General features: G+C 46.4%; 2 protein-coding genes across 7 annotated transcripts in view; both read left to right on the top strand.

Moving 5' to 3' along the window:
• The window catches only part of MTMR4 (myotubularin related protein 4), a 56,432-nt gene extending 35,765 nt beyond the window's left edge, over positions 1-20,667 (top strand). For all 6 annotated transcript variants that reach the window (XM_037375204.1, XM_037375205.1, XM_037375203.1 and 3 more), the window contains 13 exons: positions 760-856; positions 6,714-6,827; positions 11,971-12,167; positions 12,432-12,560; positions 12,882-12,993; positions 13,434-13,629; positions 14,118-14,303; positions 15,064-15,234; positions 15,357-15,511; positions 15,870-17,118; positions 17,504-17,614; positions 17,917-18,005; positions 18,395-20,667. In XM_037375204.1, the coding sequence (XP_037231101.1) occupies positions 760-856; positions 6,714-6,827; positions 11,971-12,167; positions 12,432-12,560; positions 12,882-12,993; positions 13,434-13,629; positions 14,118-14,303; positions 15,064-15,234; positions 15,357-15,511; positions 15,870-17,118; positions 17,504-17,614; positions 17,917-18,005; positions 18,395-18,572 (2,984 nt within the window). In that variant the 3' untranslated portion in view covers positions 18,573-20,667. The remainder of the gene's footprint in view (positions 1-759; positions 857-6,713; positions 6,828-11,970; positions 12,168-12,431; positions 12,561-12,881; positions 12,994-13,433; positions 13,630-14,117; positions 14,304-15,063; positions 15,235-15,356; positions 15,512-15,869; positions 17,119-17,503; positions 17,615-17,916; positions 18,006-18,394) is intronic.
• A 2,283-nt stretch (positions 20,668-22,950) lies between these two features.
• Positions 22,951-23,018, top strand: part of HSF5 (heat shock transcription factor 5) — a 31,727-nt gene continuing 31,659 nt past the window's right edge. Inside the window, exon 1 of the mRNA XM_037401410.1 lies at positions 22,951-23,005. Coding sequence (XP_037257307.1) covers positions 22,951-23,005 — 55 coding nt within the window. The remainder of the gene's footprint in view (positions 23,006-23,018) is intronic.

The raw sequence follows: 23,018 nt of genomic DNA, 5'->3' as shown, positions 1-23,018 counted from the left end.
GGCTTTAGACTTAAAAATGTGCTGATACTAGAGGAGAGAAGCAGTAGCCTGCATGAAATGTCCATACACAGTTTGGGATGGAGGGATGGGGTTGAACAGTATAGCTGAAAGAGAAACACTAAACTATCTGTTCTTACTGTGTCCCAAACACCAGCCATTGGGAGGGATTTGCTGTCTTTCCTTTAGAGAAAGTAGTATTCTCTAGTATAAACAAACTTGCCTGTGGAAATTGTTGCTGCAGGATATGAATGAGGCAAAGAGCTTTGCAGTATTTATTTATTAACAAGATTTGACATTAAGGCAACAAAGGCATCCAGAATTTGTAAGTCAAGGCTAAAACATAAGAGAGCAAACCCTGAGTCAGCTTCTGAGAGAGCAGTCTGGAAGAAGGAACTGCCTGGTGTGGGTGCTCAGTACTGCTCTGCCATGGGGTTCCTGACATCCACTTTGGAAGCCATCTATGTCAGAAGGGCAAAAGTGGATTAAATTAAACCCCCCTACTCCCACACTGATGTGGGAAGGCTTTCGTCGTCCACTCTGTGCCCTGACACTGAGAGATGGTCTGACTTGACAAAATAAGCAGAGGAGCCCCTGTGAGGGACAAGTCTCTTTGGCTTCTGAAGCAAGATCCCTGCCATCCAGCTGTCCTGTATTTTCTCTCCAGCCTATTGATAGCTGCTATGGAGCTGCCACTGACGTGTTTGGATTTCATCAGTTCTGCTTAGCTGTCAGTAAATACCTTGTGCTCTATTCTTCCAGGAGACCATGTGAGATACCGATTTGAGATGGAGTTGGTGAGGATGGGCTTTGACTTGCAGAATGTCTGGCGCGTCTCTGACATCAACAACAATTACAAGTGAGTGTTTCACCACCAGGCGCTCCCCACTCTCCTCTTTCCTTACCTTCTTCCCTTCACAATCCCTGTTCAGAGCAGTGGGTGAGTCAGACTAGCTAATCCTCCTTCCTGGCCTTGATAACCTTCAGGCAGATCAGCGTATGAGCCAGATCCCCTTTCTTTCTGCCTTTTGCATTGTGGAATTGAAGAAGGAATACAGTCCAAACACCAGAGCTAGCAGCAATTGCAAATGCTGCTAGGTAGTTTATAATGTGGTGGCCATAATTCATCCCTGAAGTCGTGGAGGAGCAGTTAATCACAGGATTGATTGCCTTTCCTGGTCAGTTGTTCTCTCTAAAGTGCTTGCGCTGTTTGAAATGAAAAACACAGAGTTTTGGTAAAGTTGGGCAGTTATTCAGCTCTGTTGAGAAACGGGGCGCAAGCCAGTGGAGGGCTGTCAGGATGCTCAGAAATCTGGGGAATGAGTGGGGCTTGTTCTGTCTGGTGCAGAAGAGGCTAAAGCGTGATCTGCTTGCAGACTACAGCTGCTGAAGGGCACTTATGAAGGTGATGGCGTGAAACTCTTCTGACAGTGGCAGATAACTGAATGAGAGGCAACAGCCGCAAGGTGCAGCTTGGGAGGTTCAAACTGGACATGGGAGGAAAAAAAAAATCATTCCCCCAGGAGTGTGGTGCTGTGCTGGGGCAGATTCCCAGAGGTGTGGGCTCTCCATCATGACAGTATGTCAAGTCTTAGATGATCTAGTGTTGGAGGTGGTCCCCTGTGAGCAAAAGATTGGAGATCTTTAGAAAGCCTCTCCCCGCAGCACGTCAGTGATGGCAGCCTGCCTCCTCTTGGAGAAGAGCACAGGAGCTCTTGGAGAAGTGCTGCTGCATTTTTTGCAGCAGGTGGCATTAAGCCAACAGGATTTTATTAAGCTTTGACAGACATACTCATTTCTGCATTCCTTATAATCCATTTATTGAAACGACTGATAACCCCTCAGTCTTTTCTTGATGTCTCAGCCAGTAAAGGCACGCCCATCACCCATGTGTTGAACAGCTCCAGGTCACCAGTTTCTTGTGCAAACTGTGAGAAGCCTCAGGCACGCTGGCCTGGGGGAAATCCTGGTGTTTTTCTGCCTGTTCTCTTCTCTCTTCCTCAAGAATCCAGGCAGCAGGCACTAGATTTGGGATTTGGTTTACAGTTTCTACTTGGCCATATTGACAGCATTGTCACTTTTGGACTGTTAACGTGACTTTGATGGCATTTATGCAGTTTCTCCATGGATGTCAAATGAAAATGGCTTTTCCTGAACTGCTGAGGTTTGGGAGTGCACAACCTGTAGGTCCCTGCCCTAGGCAGAATCTCTGCATGTCTTTCAGAGCAGTTGGGCTTCCTCTGCTGCTTGATTTTTGGGATGTGCTTCCCTCTGATTATTTCAGAAAGTTCAACTTAGATTGACCATCTGTGGTTTGCTTCCTGGCCAGTAATAGGCAGCAATTATCTGCCTTTAGAGAAGATGACTGTTTTATTTTCAACAAAACCAGGGAAGAAGGAACTTGAAATAAACCTCAGCAAGCTGGATGCAGGCTTGGTTTTGCTTTCCTTAATCTGCTGGGTTCCTACCTGGGGATCCTGGCAGCATCCTGGCAGGTCATAGCTTTCTGCAGACATCCCAAGATCTCAGAGGTGTGTGATCTGCTCGTGCAACTCAGAAACCAGTTCTCTCTTGCTGCTTCGGGGAGTGTGTCTTTAAATCCTGCCTTGGCTTTTGATCATTACCACCTGCCTCTATTCACAGGAATCTGGTTACTTTTTAACTGTTTATAGTCTTTTTATCTTTTACTTCCCAGCATTGGCAAACCAGTGTTGTTAGAGATAGGATACTCCAAGGTAATGGCTTTGTTCACTGTCTTTCAAGTCTTGTTTCAAGATGTCCTTATCTGGAAACTATTATCTTCTTCCTGGTGACAGCCATCATAAAATTAGAGCAATACAGGCATATAATAACCACTCCTTCAGTCTTGATAAAAGTATACTATTTCAGCATACAATGATAATAAAATCATTACATGATCTCTGTGGCTCACATCTTCAGTGATCTGTATACCCAGAGAAATGGGCACATTCTGACATTACCCATCTGGTGTACCCATGTTGTCTCATATTGACCTTAATGCTGGTGGGTTTGCTACAGGTTTAGTTGCTTCAAAAAGGGAAAAACATTCACCTTTTCTTCAGTGTTGACACTTGTTCTCAGCTTTGATCTTTTTACAGTTGTGGTTTTATTTATTTTTTGACTTTATGAGGACAAAAGCTGTCTGGAGTTCTGCGTTACAGGTTTAGACAGCTGATGTTTCCTGCTTGTTTTTGTGACTGCTCTTAATTCATACTTTGTCTTACTCTGTAACAGTTCTCTACAAATTCTAGTACTATCCTTTGCTTTAATTAGAAAAGTGGTAATTAGTGTTCTTGCTTGTATTTGCTGTATGAATGTGTAGACAATAAGCCTACAAGGGCAGTTAGCAATAAAATGTGTGTGCTTGCATTGTGGGAAGGAAGCTCTCTCACTGGACTGGCTGTTACCTTTGTGGTAAGAAGATGCTTCATCAGTCCTTGTCCGTAGGTTTGCCTTCTGCTGATTTATGCATTTGTGGTGTTAAAGCCACCTTTTTCTGGGATCAAACCTCACAGTTTCAAAAATGTTTCTTTTAGTGTGCTGGGTCAGTGTGGTCCCAGTGGTGTTTCAGGCCACCCCTCTGTCATCCTCATTGCTTCACTGCTCATCTTTTTCAAGTGAGCGTATTGCACAATGCAGGGACAAGCATGGTTCTCCTTAGTATTCCCTTTGTTGTGAAAAATGGCCACTGAAGTTCTGTACCATTTATTTTCAAGAGTTACTGTTTCGTAAGAGAAGCTTCCTTCAAGTCTTTGGTGAGCCACCTGTTAAAAAACACACAAAAGAAAACAAATCAGAAAAAACACTTCTGAAAATCCAAATTGCTTGTCAGCCACATGAGCTTTATCTGCTCGTTTGGTGATGTTTCCAGCAAACTAAATACGTGAGGTGCAACCTCCCCCCAGAAAAAAGTTGCGTTGACTCTTTCCAAGTGCACCGTATTTACCCTTGCACCAACTGTGACAGTCAGTTGCTGGTACAGAAGTCAGACTTCAGTGGTTTCCCACATTCACCCTGGAGACCTTTTTATAAAATTGATACCGTGTTTGCCACCTTTTGTTCCTCTGGCACCCAAGCCAATGTAAGCAATAGTTTACACATCTCAGTTAATCTTTCACCTGGTGTGCGTTTGGGTAGCAGTGGAAATACCAAGCATCATCTAGTCCTGGTGATGAGTTACTCCTTGTTCCTAACAGATTGTTCTAAAACTTCCCCTGCAGACGTTTCCATGTTAATGTCTTCATGTGCCTTGTCCCTTGTAAAACAGGGTTAGGTCTGGCAGATTCTTTGTGGGTTCTTCTGCTGAACATAAGCGCAAGTAGTTTTGATTTTCGGTAGTGATCCTGCTGATCTATTAGACCTTCAATTTCAGTAGCTGGCTGATACCTACAAGACGTTTGAAAAAGGTCTTCAGAGTTTCAATCTTCTAACAGGTCATTTCTCAAAAACTGCACAACATGTCTCATTTCAACTTTTTAATTCAGGTGTACATTTGGCTTCTCTAATGTCCTTTGGAAACATTTCCCCTCTCTGAAGGTTATCCTTTTATTTCTAAAACCCTTCTTTTGTTCACTGTTTTACCCTGCCAGCTCTTTCTGATCTCTTTGATGCATTTTGTATTGCCATTGAATAGCATGTTTAAATAACCATCATATCATCTGCAAGCTTTTTTTTTTTTTCTTTCCCCCTTTTCTGAAACCCATTGTTACTGTCATGGGAGGCTTATCCCCTGTAAAAATATTGTTATAGTATTCATCACACAGCAGAATTCAACAAAGTGATTTTTCAGTTACTCTGTTTTGGAGTAGCTTAGGACCAAAGGAAGAGTTAAATACTTCTGTATTATTTGGCTGGTAGCACCAAGAAACAGCTGATTATGTCTAAAAATGTTGCGTTTAGCATCAAGAAAATGTATGAGACAATTTGTTTTATGTGGAAGCAACACAAGTCTCCCATGGCAATTTCTGCTCTTCCAGCCTCTCTGCATCTCTTCCAGCCTCTCATGGATGTTGTTGCTGTCGCTTCAGTGGTTGGTAGTGTAGCCTCAATGCTGTTCTCTTTCTCTTTAGGCTTGGGATTTGAGTCCGTGCACATTCTGCATTGCTTGTGGATGCTGGTGACTTAGCCTCACGCTTTTACCTTCACATTTTCCTGGGACATACCACACTTTGTTCACTAGCTCAGCCTATTTCAGTCTTCCTACAAAGCTTGTACTCTGAAATTTAGCATACCACTAATAATCTGCCTTGTATCAAGTTTATAAGGTGTTGTTAAGCCAACATATTGGCTTTTCAGTTCCTCTGTTTTTTGGAATTCTAGCCTAGAAGCACAAGTTTGTTTGTCTTGATCTCATTGCCTGTTTTTATGCATCCTGCTTAAATTTGGCTTAACTTCTTGAGGCTATCCTGTGTCCTACCTGGACTTAATCGAATTCTGACTGTTTTCCTAAGGCTACAGGGTTTTAGTGACTTAACTCTTAGAAGATAACGCTCCTGAGCCTTTCCTGTACTGACTCTCCACAATTTTAAAAGACAACTCCCATAATGTTTCATCTGAACTGCCAGGAGACTGATACTGTTTTCATTTTGATGAAGCCCATTCTCATATAGACTCAGCTATTTAGAAGCTGCTGCAGATCCACATACCTTTAATTCTCAGTCACACTTCAATGCTTCTCTAATTTCCTGACTAACTTTACACATGGAATCTGAGGCATTTCAGAGATGTCCAAGCCTAGACGTCATACCACAGACATCCTGGTCTTCAGCTTCTTACCTGACAGCTTTAATTTTGCTTCATGGATTCCTCTTCCTCACCTTGTTCTTATCCTGTAGACCAACCTTGCTTTCTGCCTGGGGCTTTCTGAGAAGCTGTCTAGACACTGTGTGAAGTGCCATCTTCTAACATGGCAGGCAGTTCCTCACTAGCATCACAAACTAAATAATACCAAGCACTGTGTCGTGCCTATTGCCGTCGTCTGGGATAGCCCAGGGATAGCCCAGACTCAGGGGAACACCAGCCCACCCTCTGGAGCTTACCCGCTGGGTAGTTTCACCCCTCTCACTTTACTTCCCATCTGCCCTGAAACATTCCTTCTAAACGTGTGTTAGGAATCTGATTTCTGGCACCCCACTGAACAAGATAGTCTTTTAAGATCTCCCTCATGTCACTTTATTATAGCATATACCAAATCACCATCGCAGTCTTTCTGGGGAAAGTTAAGTCTTCCTTGCAGAGAAATGTGTAAAGCTAGTGGTGACCTGTTCTCTGCAAGGCAGAAAGTGGCAGATTGTCATTTACCAGAAGCTGTGTGGTTTTGGGTTTACAAGTGCTGCGAGAAAACCAAAACCCCATGTAAATTAATGACTGTTCCCCTAAACCCTCATGAATTCTTAAATCCAGAGGATGTTCCAAAAGCATCCCTGGGAAGTACTGGGGTATTTAGTATGGATCTGGAGGTGAGGCCTGAGGTGAAAGGAGGTTGTCTTCTCCCAGTTCATTCCTGACAGCATTTTTGGGGTCACTTTTTCCCATGCTGAGACTGTACTGAGGCAGATATAAAGAGGAAGAGCCAAAGTCCCGCATGCTGAGTTTGGAGAAATGTGAGCTGCTCCTGCCCTCTCTGCACAGCTTCTCTCGTGCAGACTTCACGATTGTTGAGTCCTGATCTTGCCTTTGTGCTTTCTTTTTTCCAGGCTTTGTTCCAGTTATCCCCAGAAGCTGCTGGTCCCTGTCTGGATCACAGACAAGGAGCTAGAGAACGTGGCTTCATTTAGGTCATGGAAAAGGATTCCTGTGGTGGTGTACAGGTAAGCACAAAACCAAAGCAGTGCTCTTCCCCAATCTCATGACAGCTGCCCTTTTCCTTGTAGGTGTTGTGAAGCTGTTAGGAGGGCATGCGTACAGGGCTTTGGAGCAAGAGGTGACAGCAATAGCTGTGTTCTGGTCTTCACGGCGTGTATTCCTTTTGCCTCCTACCTGAAAACATGCTGCTCCCAGGACTCCTTCTCCCAGCACACACACCAGCCTCCCTAGGCTCACAGTCTGTGACAGTAGTGCAGGGTGTTCTCCAGAAGGGAGAACCATAGAATGACAGAACAGTTTGGGTTGGAAAGGACCTTAAAGGACAGCCCTGGGATGCACAAAAGCCGGGAAACAACACCAGTGCACTTACAGGTACCTTAACTCTGCATCTTCATGTTATATGGTTTGCTGTTAGAAGCTGGCAAAACAGAGTGTATTACTTCTGGAAGAACTAAATTCTGCAGCAGAGTAATGATGAGTGCTGCTTATCGTATGGAGCCTTTCCCTCTTTGTAGACAAGTCAGCTAAGTTAACTGTATTTGTGATTACTTTTGATAAAAATGGTCTGGCACTGGAGACTGTCATAGTGTACCTCCCCAGCCGAGGGCAAAGCTGTGTCTTTTTGCTACTTTAACGTTGTTCCTTGCTTGATAATACCGCTGTAATGGTACCCAGTAATTTAGAAGCTGAGCTGCAACCCTTTGCAGCCTGGGATCAGATGAGAAGATGCCAACAAGTGATGTTACAAGTTGGGACAAGTGCTTGCCCATGTGTGTATCTCACTTTCATGCACTCTTTAGCCTTTGCCCTCAAGATTGAAGTCTTTTGGCCAGGAGGCTCCGTGAGGGCCATGGCTGCTTCTGGAGTGCCTTGTGCTGCATGAAAGGGGAAGAAATGAAAAGCCCTACACTCAGTTCCTCCTCCTCCTCGCTCATAGTTCAGGAGAGAGTGGAGAACCCAGCTGGAGTGTGTGCATCCCTGTAGGGAACTCTGTAACCGTAAGACTGGTAGACTTCAGAGCTTTTGGAGAGCAACTCTGAATTCACTGGGTCACAGTTCAACATGACACCAAAGTACCACGTGATCAGTTTTCTATAAAATCTATAATTCAGCTGTTAAGCAAAGCAGAAGTTCAGGTCTCCATCTCTGAGTCCTCAGTGGAGATGTACAGCAGAGATGCAGGAGCCTCCAGGCACAATTCACTTGTAAAACAACGCCAAGGATGCAATTAATTATTTAGCTGACTGCAGAGGCAGACGGGCATTGTATGCCAGCCGCTCCTTGTTACTACTCTCTGTCTATACAGCCACCTTGAGAAGACCTTGGGACTATGTTAGCGAGAAAGCTCCTCACAGACACTCAGCATCACCTTGCCTTGTTCATGCTGCAGTGGCTGTCGGGGCAGCAGCGGGAAACCAGTGGGCGTTGCTCCAGCACCATGGCTGGGTGCTCAGTCTCAGGCTCTTCAGGTCATGCCAGAGTGAGCCAGGAGTTTAGCTGAGACCTGAGAGATGAAAGCACTTGTAGATGTGCCTCTCAGCTGGGAACCTTTAGGTGACAGCTGTGTAAACCCTCTCTCAGCTTTTTCTTGTTTCAAGCTAAGCTGTTTGACTTTGCATTGTGGATGAGCACTTTGACAGCCAGAAAGTAACAGAGAGGTGACTTGATGCTTTCTGGATGATTGTTATGGGATAAATAGCATGTACTGATGGTATCAGATGCACTTTAGCCTTGTGCTCCAAACAAATCTGGGAGTAAAAGCTCAATTCATAAACTACAGATGCACCGCATACTCTGGCTTCGGGTTCTTGAGTCATTAAAAGTAAACTGAGGCGCTCTAAAGAATAATTTTGTCAACATATGTTAAAACACTATGGCACCTTCTGCCATTCCAGTTTCAAGAAAGGAGCTTTTTCCTTTGAAGAAAAGTTCCACAGCAAGGGCCAGAAATGGTTCATACGTTTGTGGGTTTACAGGAGACCGCAGAGTCAAGCTATGGGGGGCCCCCCTGACCTGGAAGCTCACTGCAAGCTCAGTTGCGGTTTTGATTTGTCTGCTGGCATCTGCTATACTTTCTGCTTGCTAGTGACTTCATGCTCATCAATGGTGGCTGTATTTCCTTGTGTTTATTGGCATGTCACTATGTCTGTTGAAACTGGCTACCTCAAGGCCAACCTCTGCCCAGCATTTGTTGCAATGCTGAGAAGTTTGTGCTACAAAGTTTTCTGAAGCCATAGGACTCTTTGGCTATGTTTGTAGTGTTACCTTAAGCATGCTACCTCTGACTTCAGGTGGCCTACACAGCTAAGCTCTTCTACCTCCTGCACCCCAAACAGTGCCCTTGCATCCAAATGCCTGTTGGGAGCAGCCCCTGGCACAGCATCTGCATTTCCCCAAAACGTGCTCAGGCACTGTTTGGGTAAGTGCTGGTTGGCACAGGCCAAAACCTGTAGGTGTGTTAACAAACAAGCTTGGATGATCACAGGCTGGTGCTTAAGTCCGCACCTTGGCTCAGTTTCATTTACTAGTACAAACAAAGCCTTTGCTGCTGTCTGTATTGACCATACTTGAGCGATCCTGAAGACAGGAATAGATCTTCTGGGAGTGACTGCTCTGTAAGTCACCTTGCAAAACAGAACAGCAGCAGAGAGTGCTGAAAGAAAAAGGAGCTCACAGTATTTTGACTTGGCTGAACGTGAATATTATTTCTTTGGAAGTCTTCAATTTAAAGTCTTCATCGTTAGTGGCTATGAGGTGTCACTAACGATAATACGTTTTCTGCATTTATTGATAAGTTGCCTCAGGAGAATAAGGGAACATTGTCTCCGAGAAGCAAGACTGTTCCTGCAAAATGCGGTAGCTGCTGGTGAGATACTGTGCACCGCTGTTAGGGTTGAGTTGAAAGCCTTGATGCATTTTCTTGGTGTACTGCCTTACAGCAAATGACATGAGTAGGCACTGTCATTTTCTGTGGAACAGCAGGGCGTCTTACAGGGTGGCAGCATGAGAAAGAGATACCTTCAAGAGTGCTTCTTTTAGCCCTCGCAGGCAGCTGAACAGCCTTTGAGCAGTGGGTTGAGGTGTGTGCTGGTGTGTGCTTTAGGATCTAGAGCATTACGTCCCCAGCTTTGCCAGCAATGCAACTTCTGCAGAGCTGTTGACCTACAAAAAAAAGACAAATACTTGGATGTTGTTTGTCAGGAGCTTTATCTATATCTTTGTTATTACTCCAGCTTATCTTCAGAGAGGTGCTGCATGAGGCGTGGTGGGATAGGGAGGGGCAAGCACTCTTGTAAAGAACTGAGGTGCGGGGCTGTCCAATCTATTACCCTGTCTCCAAGAAGAGCCAGGCACTGCGAGCAGCATCTCGGGGAAGTGTAATAAATGGGACAAGTATGCAGGTATTCTTTCCTGGTGCATCTTTGGAGCAGCCAATATCTTAGATTTCCTACAACAACTATTCAGAAGAATGTGTGGTCATGTTTCATGGTCACTTGGTGGACCCACCTTCCATGACTTCAATGTATTTTGGAACCAGTTTATACTTCCACATTGCACTGTGGCAGTGAGTCCACTGTCTGTTTTGTTGTTGTCTGGAAAATAATTGTTAAACATATGGCACGACCATGCCAGTACCTGTTCGTGTTTCTGTCAGGGAAAAATAAGACTAATCTTCCAAATGTACTTTTTTATCTTTTATGACCTTTTATGCCTCTCACCCATTCTTGTCCTCTTGTGGTGGGGAGTTGTTTCCTAGTTAAGTTGTCCCTATAGCAAAGCTCTTCTATACCTGTGATTGTCCTTGCCACCCTTCTCTGGAGGCTTGAGTACGATGTTATCCTTTTTGAGATGGATTGGTGAGAAATTTGTGTCCATTTGAAGATGCATAAGATGTGATGCCATCATATTTTCTGTCTTACTCTTATCTAAATAACTGCTAGCACATTCTTAACTGTTTTGCTTCTTTTGAGCATTGAGCTGAGGCTATTTGAGAGCTCCCCAATCACCTCAAAGTCTTTGAGGTTTGGCTGCTGCTTTGTACTGAACTGCTCTGTGCCATAGCTGGGGTTATGCTTTGGTCATCTGTAAATACTTTACATTTATTTATATTAAATTCTGTGCTCTCTCTTTTTATCACAAGGTCCTTTGCAACCTTTTCCAGACAGCCATAGACTCTCCTGGATAATTCTGTATCACCAGCAACTTTGTCACCTAATGGCCCCGTTCCCTTTCCAGGCCACTTGTGAATGACTTGACTGGTGTGTTCATGTGAAAAAAGAACACTTACTCCTACCTCAGGCCTTCTGCCAGGCATCAATAAGCAACAGCCAGGATGGGCTGTTTTCACATTTTAGGGGTTGCTAATAAACACCAGCTCGGGCCTCCACCCAGAAACTAACCAGTCTGATGCGAGTGAGCTAATCTTTCCAGCTTAGAAGTGATAAATGAGATGGTTTAACAACAGTATGTACTTTAAAGGAGGAGGAAAAAGGAGAATGGGAGAACAGAACAGCTTTAAAATAAATATTACTTTACCAAGGTACAACCATAATTATTTAAAGTTCTCCCCTATGGTTTAATGTTTAGATATTTACATCTCTATATACAATAATATATACTATTATCTATAAATATATACTATATAAATTGCATATTTGTATATCATTATAAATAAAAATAGTTCAGTAAAGGCTAAATAACTGGCTGCAGAAACTCCCGTTTCATTTTAGTGGTAGTTGATCCCCGGGCACAGTCCTCGATCCTTGAGGTGAGGCCCAGGGAGCTGCAGCTGCCCCCGGAGCTGTCACCATCCACTGGCACCGGCTGCTCCCAACAGCCGCTGCAGCGACCTGCTCCTCTGCGATCTCATTTTGCCGGCTGTTCCAGCTCCATTAGCCGCTCCTGTGCTGTCTTCTCATGTTCCTCATGGCCGTGACACGAGTGACAGCTTCTGTGTCACTACTGCTGTTACTCAGTAATGGTTATTTGAAATGCCCTGCCCTGTTTCAGTGCTTGAACGCAAGAGTAAATGCAGCAGACAAAGTGAGGGGGGGTTGCACAGGTGTTGACTGTACCTAGGGAGAGTTTGCTGGGCTTGTTTCTCACCTCTCCAGGTGAGGCTTCATTAGGCTCTCACTTCCTTTGCAGACATGTGCGCAACGGGGCAGTGATTGCACGCTGCAGCCAGCCTGAAATCAGCTGGTGGGGCTGGCGAAATGCTGATGACGAGTATCTTGTGACATCTATTGCCAAAGCCTGTGCCTTGAACCCTGGAGTAAAGGTATCTGGTGGCATGCCACACAATGGGAGCAGCGACGGCAGCGAGGCCTGTGATGCTGACTTTGGTGAGACAGCTCGCTCCCTTCCCACTCTCCTAAACATGAATTAGTACTTTTTACACCTACGTATTGCTGTTCTGCTAACAGGGCTGTCACAGTGCAAGGTTTAAACCCAATATCCAGGTCGATAATCTGTGCCCTGTCATGCCTTAACAGCGGGGTGTAGGGCAGGTCCCTGGGCTCATTCACAGCCATTGCTGGGGGGCACTGGAGGCCTGTTGTAGGAGGGAGGGAGATGCTGGGGAGCTCAGTCCGTGTCTGTCTCTGCAGACTCATCCCTGACCGCGTGTTCAGGCGTGGAGAATGCAGGAGCTCCTCAGAAGCTGCTGATTCTTGATGCTAGGTCCTACACTGCGGCTGTGGCCAACAGAGCAAAGGGAGGTGGCTGCGAATGTGAAGGTACAGAGGGCTAAGTGTGTCCTGGAACATCTTCCTCTTGGACCTGCTTTGTCAAGGGGGTCCTAGAGCACAGCGGGGGGTGGTGGGGGTGTGTGTCAGCATTTTGGTGCTCAGTCTCTAGCACCACGTTCCCCTTCTTGCTCGTGCAGTCTGTTATTCCATATTTATTGCTGCTGGCCCACAAGGCTTTTCTAGAAAAACTGCCTACCTACTGCTGAAGACCAGAAATGGTACTGTGAGGGGACAGCTGAACTAAGTGTATGGAAGCAGTTGCTGCAGTGACAGCAGCTCTCTGAATGTTTCCATCTCTGTTGCGTTTAGAGTATTACCCAAACTGTGAAGTCGTGTTCATGGGCATGGCCAACATCCACTCCATCCGTAACAGTTTCCAGTATCTACGTGCTGTCTGCAGTCAGGTGCCAGACCCCAGCAAGTAAGTGACTTTTCTCTATCTGAGTTTGACATCATATCTGTCAATGTCCTGGGGGGGGGTTCCTTCCCTTTTCCTTTTTCTTGTCCCAGGTTTCTACCTCAGAAAGTGGAGGGAATGTGCTCACAGTAATTGAATGCTGCTTATTTTCACCCCTGGTAATCCAGAAGGGGTTGCAGCACTGCCTCAGTGTCACTTGGTTGTGTGTATCCTCTGAGGGTTTGTAAAATGTAGAGTTGTATCTGGGAAAAATTGAAATTAGGGGTTCGATTCTTTGTACTTATTCTAGGCTGGCTGGCTCCTCTTGAGCGTCTTTTAGAAAAGACTGATTTCCATTGTGGACTCCAAAAAGACTTCAGTTAAAGTGTATGTATGTTTGTATTTATTTATCCTCCCACTGGAGAGCTAAGCAATTGTTTTCTTGCTTTTTGCACACCTTCTAGCTGGCTTTCAGCCCTGGAGAGTACCAAGTGGCTGCAGCACCTTTCTGTCATGCTGAAGGCAGCAGTGCTGGTCTCCAGTGCAGTTGACAGAGAAGGACGTCCAGTGCTGGTTCATTGCTCAGACGGCTGGGACAGGACTCCGCAGATTGTAGCACTGGCAAAGATTCTTCTGGACCCTTACTACAGGACCATGGAGGTATGGGTTGTGCTGGGCTGCTCATTCATGTCTGTTCAAAGGCAGCTTTTTGTCTCTGAGTCTCCAGAGAAAGGAGCAGGGTCACATTTGGCAGTAAGCTTAGTGATGTTTCAGAGCTACAATTGTGGGTGTTGGATTTTTCCATGTTCTTTTCCTGCCTGTTTTTGGTGAATGGTACATCACTCTTCTGCCCAGCTTGATGAACTACTGTGGAAAATAACTTCTTGTGTTCAAGGTTCAGCTGGTTCCCTGCTCCTAATTGTGCATGTTGTCCAAGCTTTTTTCTTGTATAGAAATAACAGCTGTTAGTTTGTGTTTGGAAACCTCTGACATTCAGGTTTGACCCCAGACCAGCCACCAATGCAACCTGCTTTCCAGCCCTTCAGAAGGCCTGCGTTTACCTGGCGCAAGTGGCAGATGGGCCTTGCCTTATCCTGCTGTGTGCCTACAGAAGAGTGTCAGCAGTTAGTTTTTTCTTTTATTCACAGGGCTTCCAGGTGCTTGTTGAATCAGATTGGCTGGACTTCGGTCACAAGTTTGGTGATCGCTGTGGTCACCAGGAGAAGGTGGAAGATCAGAATGAGCAGTGCCCAGTGTTTCTCCAGTGGCTGGATGCGGTTCATCAGCTTCTGAAGCAATTTCCTTGCCTCTTTGAATTTAACGAAGCTTTTTTGGTAAGGGATATGCATGCAAACATCTCTTTATCCCATGCCAGATGTGAGCAGAGGCAGAGGGAAGGCCATGATATTCTACAGAGAGTTGTAGCTGAAAGAAAACAATAGTTGAATTCTTTAAAAATGGCCAAGTGTCTGAGTAGTGCTGGGACTCTCTGCTGGCATTCCTGACATACCTTCACTGTGTGGCTCCAGCCCTGCCCTTCAGTTGTGGTATTTTGACCTGGTTCTGTATGTGTGATGCTTCTGCCAGCTTCTCTTAGCTCCTTGTAACTTCTTCCTCCCTTCCCAGCGCAGGCTCAGAGGACCTAGCAGACTGCACAGTGACAAAGGGTTTATATTCTCTGGTTCCTTTCAATTGCTTCTTCTGCAGGTCCCTTTCTAGCCCAGTGAATTCAGATACCATCAGCAGCACTGTTTTGATTAAAAGCCTAATTTGCATATCTCAGCAATAGGAGTCTGAAACACTTTTTAAAAATAAATTAGGGAAACAATAGCTATTAATCTCGGTCTTATCAAATAATATAGGTTAGGGTTATAGAGGGATGGGTATGGTTTCAGTTGACTGTTGCTTTCACTTTAAGTGATTCCTGTTGCTGTCCTTCTCTGTCCTGCTCTGTGTGGAAAAGGACAACAGTAGGGTCACCAGCTGGGTAGGAGGTGCAGGAGCCGTCCCAGAGGAGTGCAAGACATTTCCCCTGCAGGCAGGAGACACCATTTCCCAATGGCCCTGACAATAATTCCCCTTCTAATGCTGCAGGTGAAGCTGGTGCAGCACACGTATTCCTGCCTTTATGGGACCTTCCTTGGGAACAGCCCCTGTGAGCGAGAGATGCACAACATCTACAAGCGTACCTGCTCTGTGTGGTCCCTCCTACGGGCTGGCAATAAGAACTTCCACAATCTTCTCTATATGCCGGGGTCTGAGCAGGTAAGTAGAGCTGCTGGCCCAGTTTTCCAGGCTTTTCATCTGCCAGGCACCAGGGACTGTGTGGGGAGAGTTTGGAGGGGTTTTCTTTTGCGTTCATCTCTGATTGTAAGTGGTTGTTGCAGGTGCTGCATCCAGTGTGCCACGTACGAGCACTGCATGTCTGGACAGCAGTGTATCTCCCAGCTTCCTCGCCACATCCTCTGGGACAGGATGGCATGGACATTTACCTGCCCCCTGGACCTCAGAGCCAGGAGTTCAGTGGCAGATGTTTGGATAGGTAAGAGCCTAGAGCTCCAGGCCCAGGTTGCTGCCTACCCACAGGCCTTCTTTACCTCCTCACACATTGCAGTCCCTCTGTTTTACCTGTTGTTCTCATCTTTCCTGTGGAGAGCAAGAGCTCTGTAGCTCTTGTCCCAGCTACTTGGAGAAGAACGTGTACAGCTCCCTGCTGCACCTAAAAAAGCAGATGGCAAAGGCCACGCTATAGCATTGTGCTCATGCTGCTGTACCGCCCTTCCCCACCCACCCTGTGATCCATAATTAGGAGCATTTCCCTTCCCTCGCCTCAGTTCTGACTGAAATGAGGGAAGTTTCAGGGGGTTTGTTGTAAGATTTGCTTTGCTTTTGGGCTCTAGATTACCAAAGACAAGATCTATGGATGACCTGCTCTCGGCTTGTGACTCCAGCAGCCCACTGACCCGCACGTCTAGTGATCCCAACCTGAATAACCACTGTCAGGAGGTCCGGGTGGGTCTGGAAGCCCGGCATGCCGCTGCTGAGGGAGCTGAGCCACACTTGAGTGAAGGCAGTGCGGTGCGTGCAGGAGAGACACAGCAGGTGGAGGAGCAAGAGGAAAACGCTCCCCTGCAAGCCAACAGCACTTGTAGCAGCCATGCTGAGCACGCAGGACATAGCAAACAACTGAGTGGCTGGGCTTCTGTGCCAGCAAGCAGTGGCTCTCTGGAGGCAGAAAAGGGGAGCGAAACATACATGGAGGAACTGGATGGCACATGTCCAGCTCCAAATTCTTCTAGACAGGAAAATGTTGACAGCGTTTCCATCAGTTCCAGAAAGTTCCAGTTAGAAACCTGTCCTCAGGAACCTTTGAAGACTACTGGCATGGTGTCCAATGGAGGAGACTGCCCCATGAGAAGTGCCACCTGCCAAGACATTCCCAGCCCGGTGTCCCTGGCACCAAAAGGGCCTAGTCATGACATCCCGAGCCCTGCCCTGGGCATTCCCTGCCTGGATGAAGACAACAGCAAAGGTGACGCTGGAAGGAGTGCGCCCTGCAAGGAGCCTGGCCGGCTGGGGAGAGTCCCCCTAGAGCAATGGCGCAAGCCCATTTCCCAGAGCCAAAGCAGCGAGTTCTCCTTCCTGGGGTCCAACTGGGACAGTTTTCAAGGAATGGTGACATCACTCCCCAGTGGGGAGCCTGCACCCAGACACCTCCTCTCCTATGGCTGCTGTAGCAAGAGGTTGAGCAGCAAACCTCTGTGGGCACCGGGCCTGTGCTTCAGTGGCCAGTGGGCTGCCAGGGAAGGTGCAAAGCCCTCAGTCTGCTCTGGCCACGTCGGCACGCATTTTGCAGGCCCTGCAGGGAAGCCCAGCCATTCATGGCTACCCTGCCACCTGAAACAAGCGTCTGGTCCCAAGCACGTGCCACCAAAATGTCCTTCTCCTGTGCCTCCTCTCTACCTGGATGATGACGGGCTCCCCTTCCCCACAGACGTGATTCAACACAGGCTGCGGCAGATCGAGGCCAGCTACAAGCAGGAGGTGGAGCAGCTGCGCAGGCAGGTGCGAGAGCTGCAGCTGCGCCTGGACATCCGCCATTTCTGTGCCCCTCCAGCCGAGCCGCCGATGGACTACGAGGATGACTTTGTAAGTAACTGCCTCTAACATCCCAACTCTGGCAGTGTGGCTCCAGCAGCGGCGGTCCCTGTGCCCCCCCCTCACATTGCCCTTTCCAGTGCACAGTTTGCAACCTCTTACTTTTAGGTTGAGCGGTTAAGGTTGTTCCTATGCTTTCTCAGCCCTGCTCCCCTCCTGGCCATGTGCCGTGCCCTCATGCTGCCTGGAGGTATCTCTGCTTCTTGAGAGCCAAGCAGTGGCTCCTACAGTCATGAATGCTTTACCTCCTCGTATGGGGAGCTGTGGAGCCACCCACGTGTCCCTCACAAGCACTGAGCATGGCCAGAGTGGGGAGTGCCCTTGGCTGCGTGACTGAGGCAGCTGAGGGGATTTGTGACTTCACCTCTTCTTGCAGACATGTTTGAAGGAATCGGATGGCAGCGACACTGAGGATTTCTGTTCTGATCATAGTGAAGACTGTTTGTCAGAAGCAAGTTGGGAGCCTGTTGATAAGAAGGAGACTGAGGTATGTGTTCTGTTATGGCAGTTGTAATGCAGCAGGGGAGGGTTTCTTTGCAGCTAACTGTGGTGGTTATGGCAGCAGATCGTGGTCTGGAAGCAAGGCAGAGAGCAGCCACCCTTGTCCTTTAACACATCCTCTGCATCCTCTGCTGCTGCTGTGCCCGATAGAAAGGGACCTGTGGGGTGGGCTCGCTCTGAGCTAGCCTGTTGTGGTCCAAAGCCATGCTCAGCCTGCACTGGGGTCCTGAGACCTGGTCGTTGTCATGTTGCAAACTGAAAGCTGATGAGGACTGGTGTCTGCCCTAGGTCACACGGTGGGTTCCAGACCACATGGCCTCTCATTGTTTTAACTGCGATTGTGAATTCTGGCTGGCCAAGCGGAGGCATCACTGCAGGTAAACTATGCTATCACTGTAGTCCCACTCTTCCTCTCAGCCTGTTTCTCGCAAACCTCACAAAATGCCTGTCTGTGATGTTTCATCCCTCCAGCTCCCAGGAGAAGGTTTTAAGTTGTTATTTGCCAGGCCTCCCGAATTCCCCGCTGACTTCCATTCTGCATTGTTTCTATTTTTCCAAGGCCTGTGATCCTTCTCCTGGATAGTGATGCCCATTAGTCCCTTTTTAGTGCTAGCCAGTTGGCTTGCTCTGGGAGACCGCAGTATATACTTTAAGAAGCCTGTTGACATATCATAAGCCTCATCCCTAAACTGGATCCTGTGTGCTTGCTGAAGTTTTGCTGTGGGTTCCCAGGTCTCTTTTCACTGGTTTTCTTGCTCCTTGACAGGAACTGTGGGAATGTGTTTTGTGCTGGTTGCTGCCATCTAAAGTTACCCATCCCTGATCAGCAGTTGTACGACCCCGTCCTCGTTTGTAACTCCTGTTATGACCACATCCAAGTGTCTCGTGCCAGGGAGCTCATGAGCCAACATCTGAAGAAACCCATCGCCACAGCTTCCAGCTGAATGCCAGACAAGGGACCTGTCTAAGCCCAGCCTTTTCTCTCGTGGGTTGGAAGGGTGACTCTGCCTCCACTGTAATTGTGAAGGCTTTTGGTGCAACACTTGAACACCAAGCTTGAATGCACTGTCTTTCAGCAGTCTTACGATCAGTCTGGAGCAGAGGAGTTGAGGTTAGAGGGTATGGTGTGTCCCCCCACTCTGGTACTGGTGGGCCCGTACATTGTAGTCTTGATGATCCAGGGCTAAAGAGAGGATTGCAACCTTTCTCTTTTGTGGGCTGGAAAGCAATGTTTTCACAGATACTGCCTGTACAAAGTACCCCCAAAGCAATAGCAATAGAAAGGCATGTTTAGAACCAACTCCCCCTACAAAGGCAGGCTGCTGTACGAGAAGGAAGAGGGCAGGCTCCAGGTGGTACCGTGTGCTTTGGAAGGGCCTCAGCCTGGGCCTCTTGGTTCTGTAGATTCTCTTTCCATGAGTGTGATTTGCGATCAGCTTGGTGAACAAGACTCATTAGCCATCACTAATTAATTTTTCTCTTGTGTGTTGAAGAGAAATTCATTCCAGCTGAAAACGGGCCGAGCAGATTTTGCCCGTTTTCATGTTCTGCTGGGATTGGTGAACACACTTGACTTTGCCCCTGCCCCCCACCACTGTGAGGAGATGGGAGATTGGCTTTTTCACTTCTGCTCTGCCCATCTACTTTGTCTGCAGTTGTATCACAGCCTGGTGCTAACACAGGAATGGCACCCTGATCCTCTCCTGGCATGGAAACAGAACTTGTGTTCCTGTGTTGCTCCTCCACCCCTTTTCTGCCCTCAGCTCTCCACTTCCTACTGCTCTTTATCCTGAAAACTTGATACCTTGAGGGTATAGGCCATAATGTGTTGTTTTACCTCCTGGAATGTGCTGTCTGGTGTATGTGAGGGTTTCAGTCCAAATGCTGCTATATATTTCTGTGCACTTAATGTAACCCGAAGAAGGGAGAATGAAGCATCGATACCAAAATGGGGGTGGGGAAGGACACTGGGTGACATAGACACTATGGTCTGTGCTTTTCACTTCAGGATGTACAGCCAAGCTACAGTGATAAACACGACATGTGGCATCTGTTCATGGTGAAAACAATCTCTCTGACTTGCCCCAGCGCTACCTAAAATGCCTCTTGAATTTGACTTCTTTTTGTCTCCTGTACAGTGGTCAAAGTTCAGAGTTGCCAACTTGTAGTTGCCTCTCTACTTCTTTAAACTAGAGAGCAGGAATCCTAACTCATTCTAAGGAAAAGGAACTGGGTTTAGAAAGCAAGCAAGCTTTAGAAAGAAAAGGGGCTTTTAATGCCTAGATTCCTTGGGGAGTATCCATCCTGCCTCCTTCCTAAGAAATCTGTGGATATTAACAAGGAAGAAGAGTTTGAAAGCGGGGCATTTCTTTGCAGAAGTGCAGGTTTTCTTTCCAGCTAAATGACAGTGTCAGATACATTCGGCACCTCATGAGCTGAGACTTCTATGGGGTGGGGAGGACCTGTGAAGACATTTGGTCTACTAGTGAGGCAAAGTACTGTACACTGTTGTCATCTCCCAAATTTTTTGCTAATGGTTTGTCATCTGTGTCGGAAGGAATGGAATAATGACCCTTTCCTGCACTTTGATATGTCAGCCTCTGGTTTTGTAAATCCCAATAGTGCAAACAAAGCTAGCATCATCTGAAGACCCTGTACTTACTTGGACTCTGCTTCTTTTCCATACTGGGAACAACCAATATGGCTTTGGGAAGAGAAGGCACCTTGCTTCAGATTCTCCCCTGCCTTGTACCTTGCAGTCATTGCCAGACATGGAAGAGCGACAGTTGGGCTGGCAGAAGAAACTGGATTTGCTTCTGTTTTGCACATGTTAGAATGACTGCAAGCACTAAGGAAGCCAGAAACTAGGTACTCCTGGCCCTTCCGTTCAGGCCATTAGTCCAAACTGCTTTTAGCTCTTGTGAGTTTCAGCGTCACAATGTGCTGGCCAAAAACTCTTAAAATCAGTTTGATAGCATTGTGACAAACAAAATGTGCTGTACAACTCAATACAGTCGAAATAAAATCTCTATATTAGTGCTGCTGTGTTTGGACCCATTCTTTTGTTTGTGGTGAATTACTGTTGTTGCACAGTGCTTGCCATGCTGCTTTCACTTCCTGCTTTTTCCCTTGCCGTTAGGAATTTAATATCCCTTCTCACAAATAAGAGCCAAGGGTAGGACACAAGGCACGCCTATGCTATGGTCCTCTGCTCTGAGGCCTTCTGCTCTTTTCCAAACAACCCTGCAGCTGCCAGGGATACCAGCTCCTTCCAGCCTCTCCCATGATGACTTGGTGAGGAAGAGCTGCTAGGCGGGATTCGCTAGCTCTTCACCAACAGTTTATATCATGTTTTGCCTGCTAGGTTGTATGGTTGTGTTCCTCTGTGTAGGATGATGGATGGGGACTGTTGTGCTTAGTCAGCTGCATCACCCTTGGCACAGCAAGCTAAGTTGTAGTTTATGGCAGAGCTGGAGAGAAGCTTCTAGAAAGCTCATCCTCAATTTGAAGCATCCAATCCATAAAATTAAGCAGATCCTTGGTAAACTACTCCCATAGTTCAGGCCACTGTTCACCAAAAAACTTTGTTGTATTAGAAATGTTAGTAGCAAGATAGCTTGCTGCATTTAAAAATTAACTGTTGCTCCTGAAACAGTCACACAAAAGGGGGTCATCTTTGGAGGCAGTGTTGCTGAATATTACTCATGAATAATCTTTTTTACAAGAAATTAGTGTCTACAGATTAACTTCCAGGCTCAGCGCCTTGCAATGTCAGGCTGAGCACAGGGAACTTAACGCTTGAATATTGAGTGGGCAACAAAGTATTATCACTTAAAGAATATAAAGTTGTAATTTGCCAACATGTTCAGCCTGGGGTAATCTATATGTGCACTGAGTTGTGGCTAAAACTAGCACAAACAGCAAGATCAAAGCCTTCCCCTATCGGTGTGCCAACTGCCATGAATTCTTAGCAAATTAACAACTGGAACTGCTTACAATGTACCATAATATCTCATCCACTGAACAAAATAAATATAGATTTAGGTGTAGTGAGAAGCCAGGTCAAGCTTGCAGTGGTTGGTGTTGTGCAGCTGCTAAGTCATTAATAAATAATGCTAAAACTGCAGGGATGGGGAGAGATGTGTTAAGCCCCAGCTATGGAAGAAGAAAAGAGGAATGTGATGTGTGCGTTGTGAACCCTGAGTGCTGAGCAGGAAACAGTTTAAAGTGAGAGACACAGATAAGAAGGATGCAGGCTTTCTGAGGGTGTATTTGGTTTCTCTCAATTCAGTTTGCAGGGCAAGAGAGAAACAGGCGTATGTTTTTCTCCCAGAATGTCAGATTTCTGTGAAAGTGAAGTTTGGGCACTGCCATTTGTTTATGCTACCTTGGGTATCTCTATCTCTCAAGTTAAAACTAATGTATGTGCCAAATTGTCCTTAGATGAAAGATGCTGCACGCAGTCCCTGGTATGTTTAAAATCATCATAATTAAGCAGCTTTTTTCTTCTTCTTTTTTTTTTTTTTTTTTTTTTGTTAAGAGTACCACACAAATTCAGTCTCATGAAGTTTAGGCCAGTCATGCAACTTTACTGTCCCGCACAAGTGTAATTTTTACTGATGTGCTCATTTGCAGTTCTTTTTTACTGAATTCCCAGACATTTCTGAGTCCCTGTTACCTACTGGGTGCTGCGTGGATGGGTCCATGCTCAGTGGAGTGCTCAGGTGAGGTGACAGCAGCCTAAGGGCAAAAGCTTTATGCTGGGACAAAATATTCATCATTGCAACCGCCACTGCTCTTTGTGACTGTAGACAGTAAAATGCTCCCTGTCACCTTCTAATGAAAGTAGTCATATTCAAAAACAAGCTGGAAAGTTAGGTATGGTGGCAAAGAACATCTTCACTCACGTGTCTTCACTCACGATTGGGAAAAAAAATACACATGTCATTTAGATTTGCAGAAAGAATAGGCACTTGCCAAAGGAAAGCGTTTGGCACAGCTATGTCAGAAATAGACTAATGTGTGTGGCTTAACAGATTCAGGATATTCATTGTGCAGAGCATCTTCCTTTTGAGTGCCCAGTAAGTAGTTTGCTAAAATGTTTAACCAGTAGTATTGAAAGAAGGGAGGCATGCAGCATCACAGACTTGTAATAATGAGCATTTAAAGAGGAACAAATTTAATAAAAGCTAACAAAGCCAGAATTCCTGCATAGAACTGCAGTTCCCAATTTAGTGATTGAGTTGCAGCAGTAGTGCTACCAGACCCACAGCTGTGCACGAAGGAAACTCAGGCCATGGGGCAGAGACCCCATGCTGCGCGATGGAATGTGCTCCTTACTGCTCTTCAGAGCCAGAGCGATATAATCTGGGGAAGAGTGAGTTCTGTAC

This window comes from Falco rusticolus, chromosome 1, assembly GCF_015220075.1.
Source record: "Falco rusticolus isolate bFalRus1 chromosome 1, bFalRus1.pri, whole genome shotgun sequence".
Lineage (NCBI taxonomy): Eukaryota > Metazoa > Chordata > Aves > Falconiformes > Falconidae > Falco > Falco rusticolus.
This window is presented reverse-complemented; position numbering and strand designations above follow the sequence as displayed.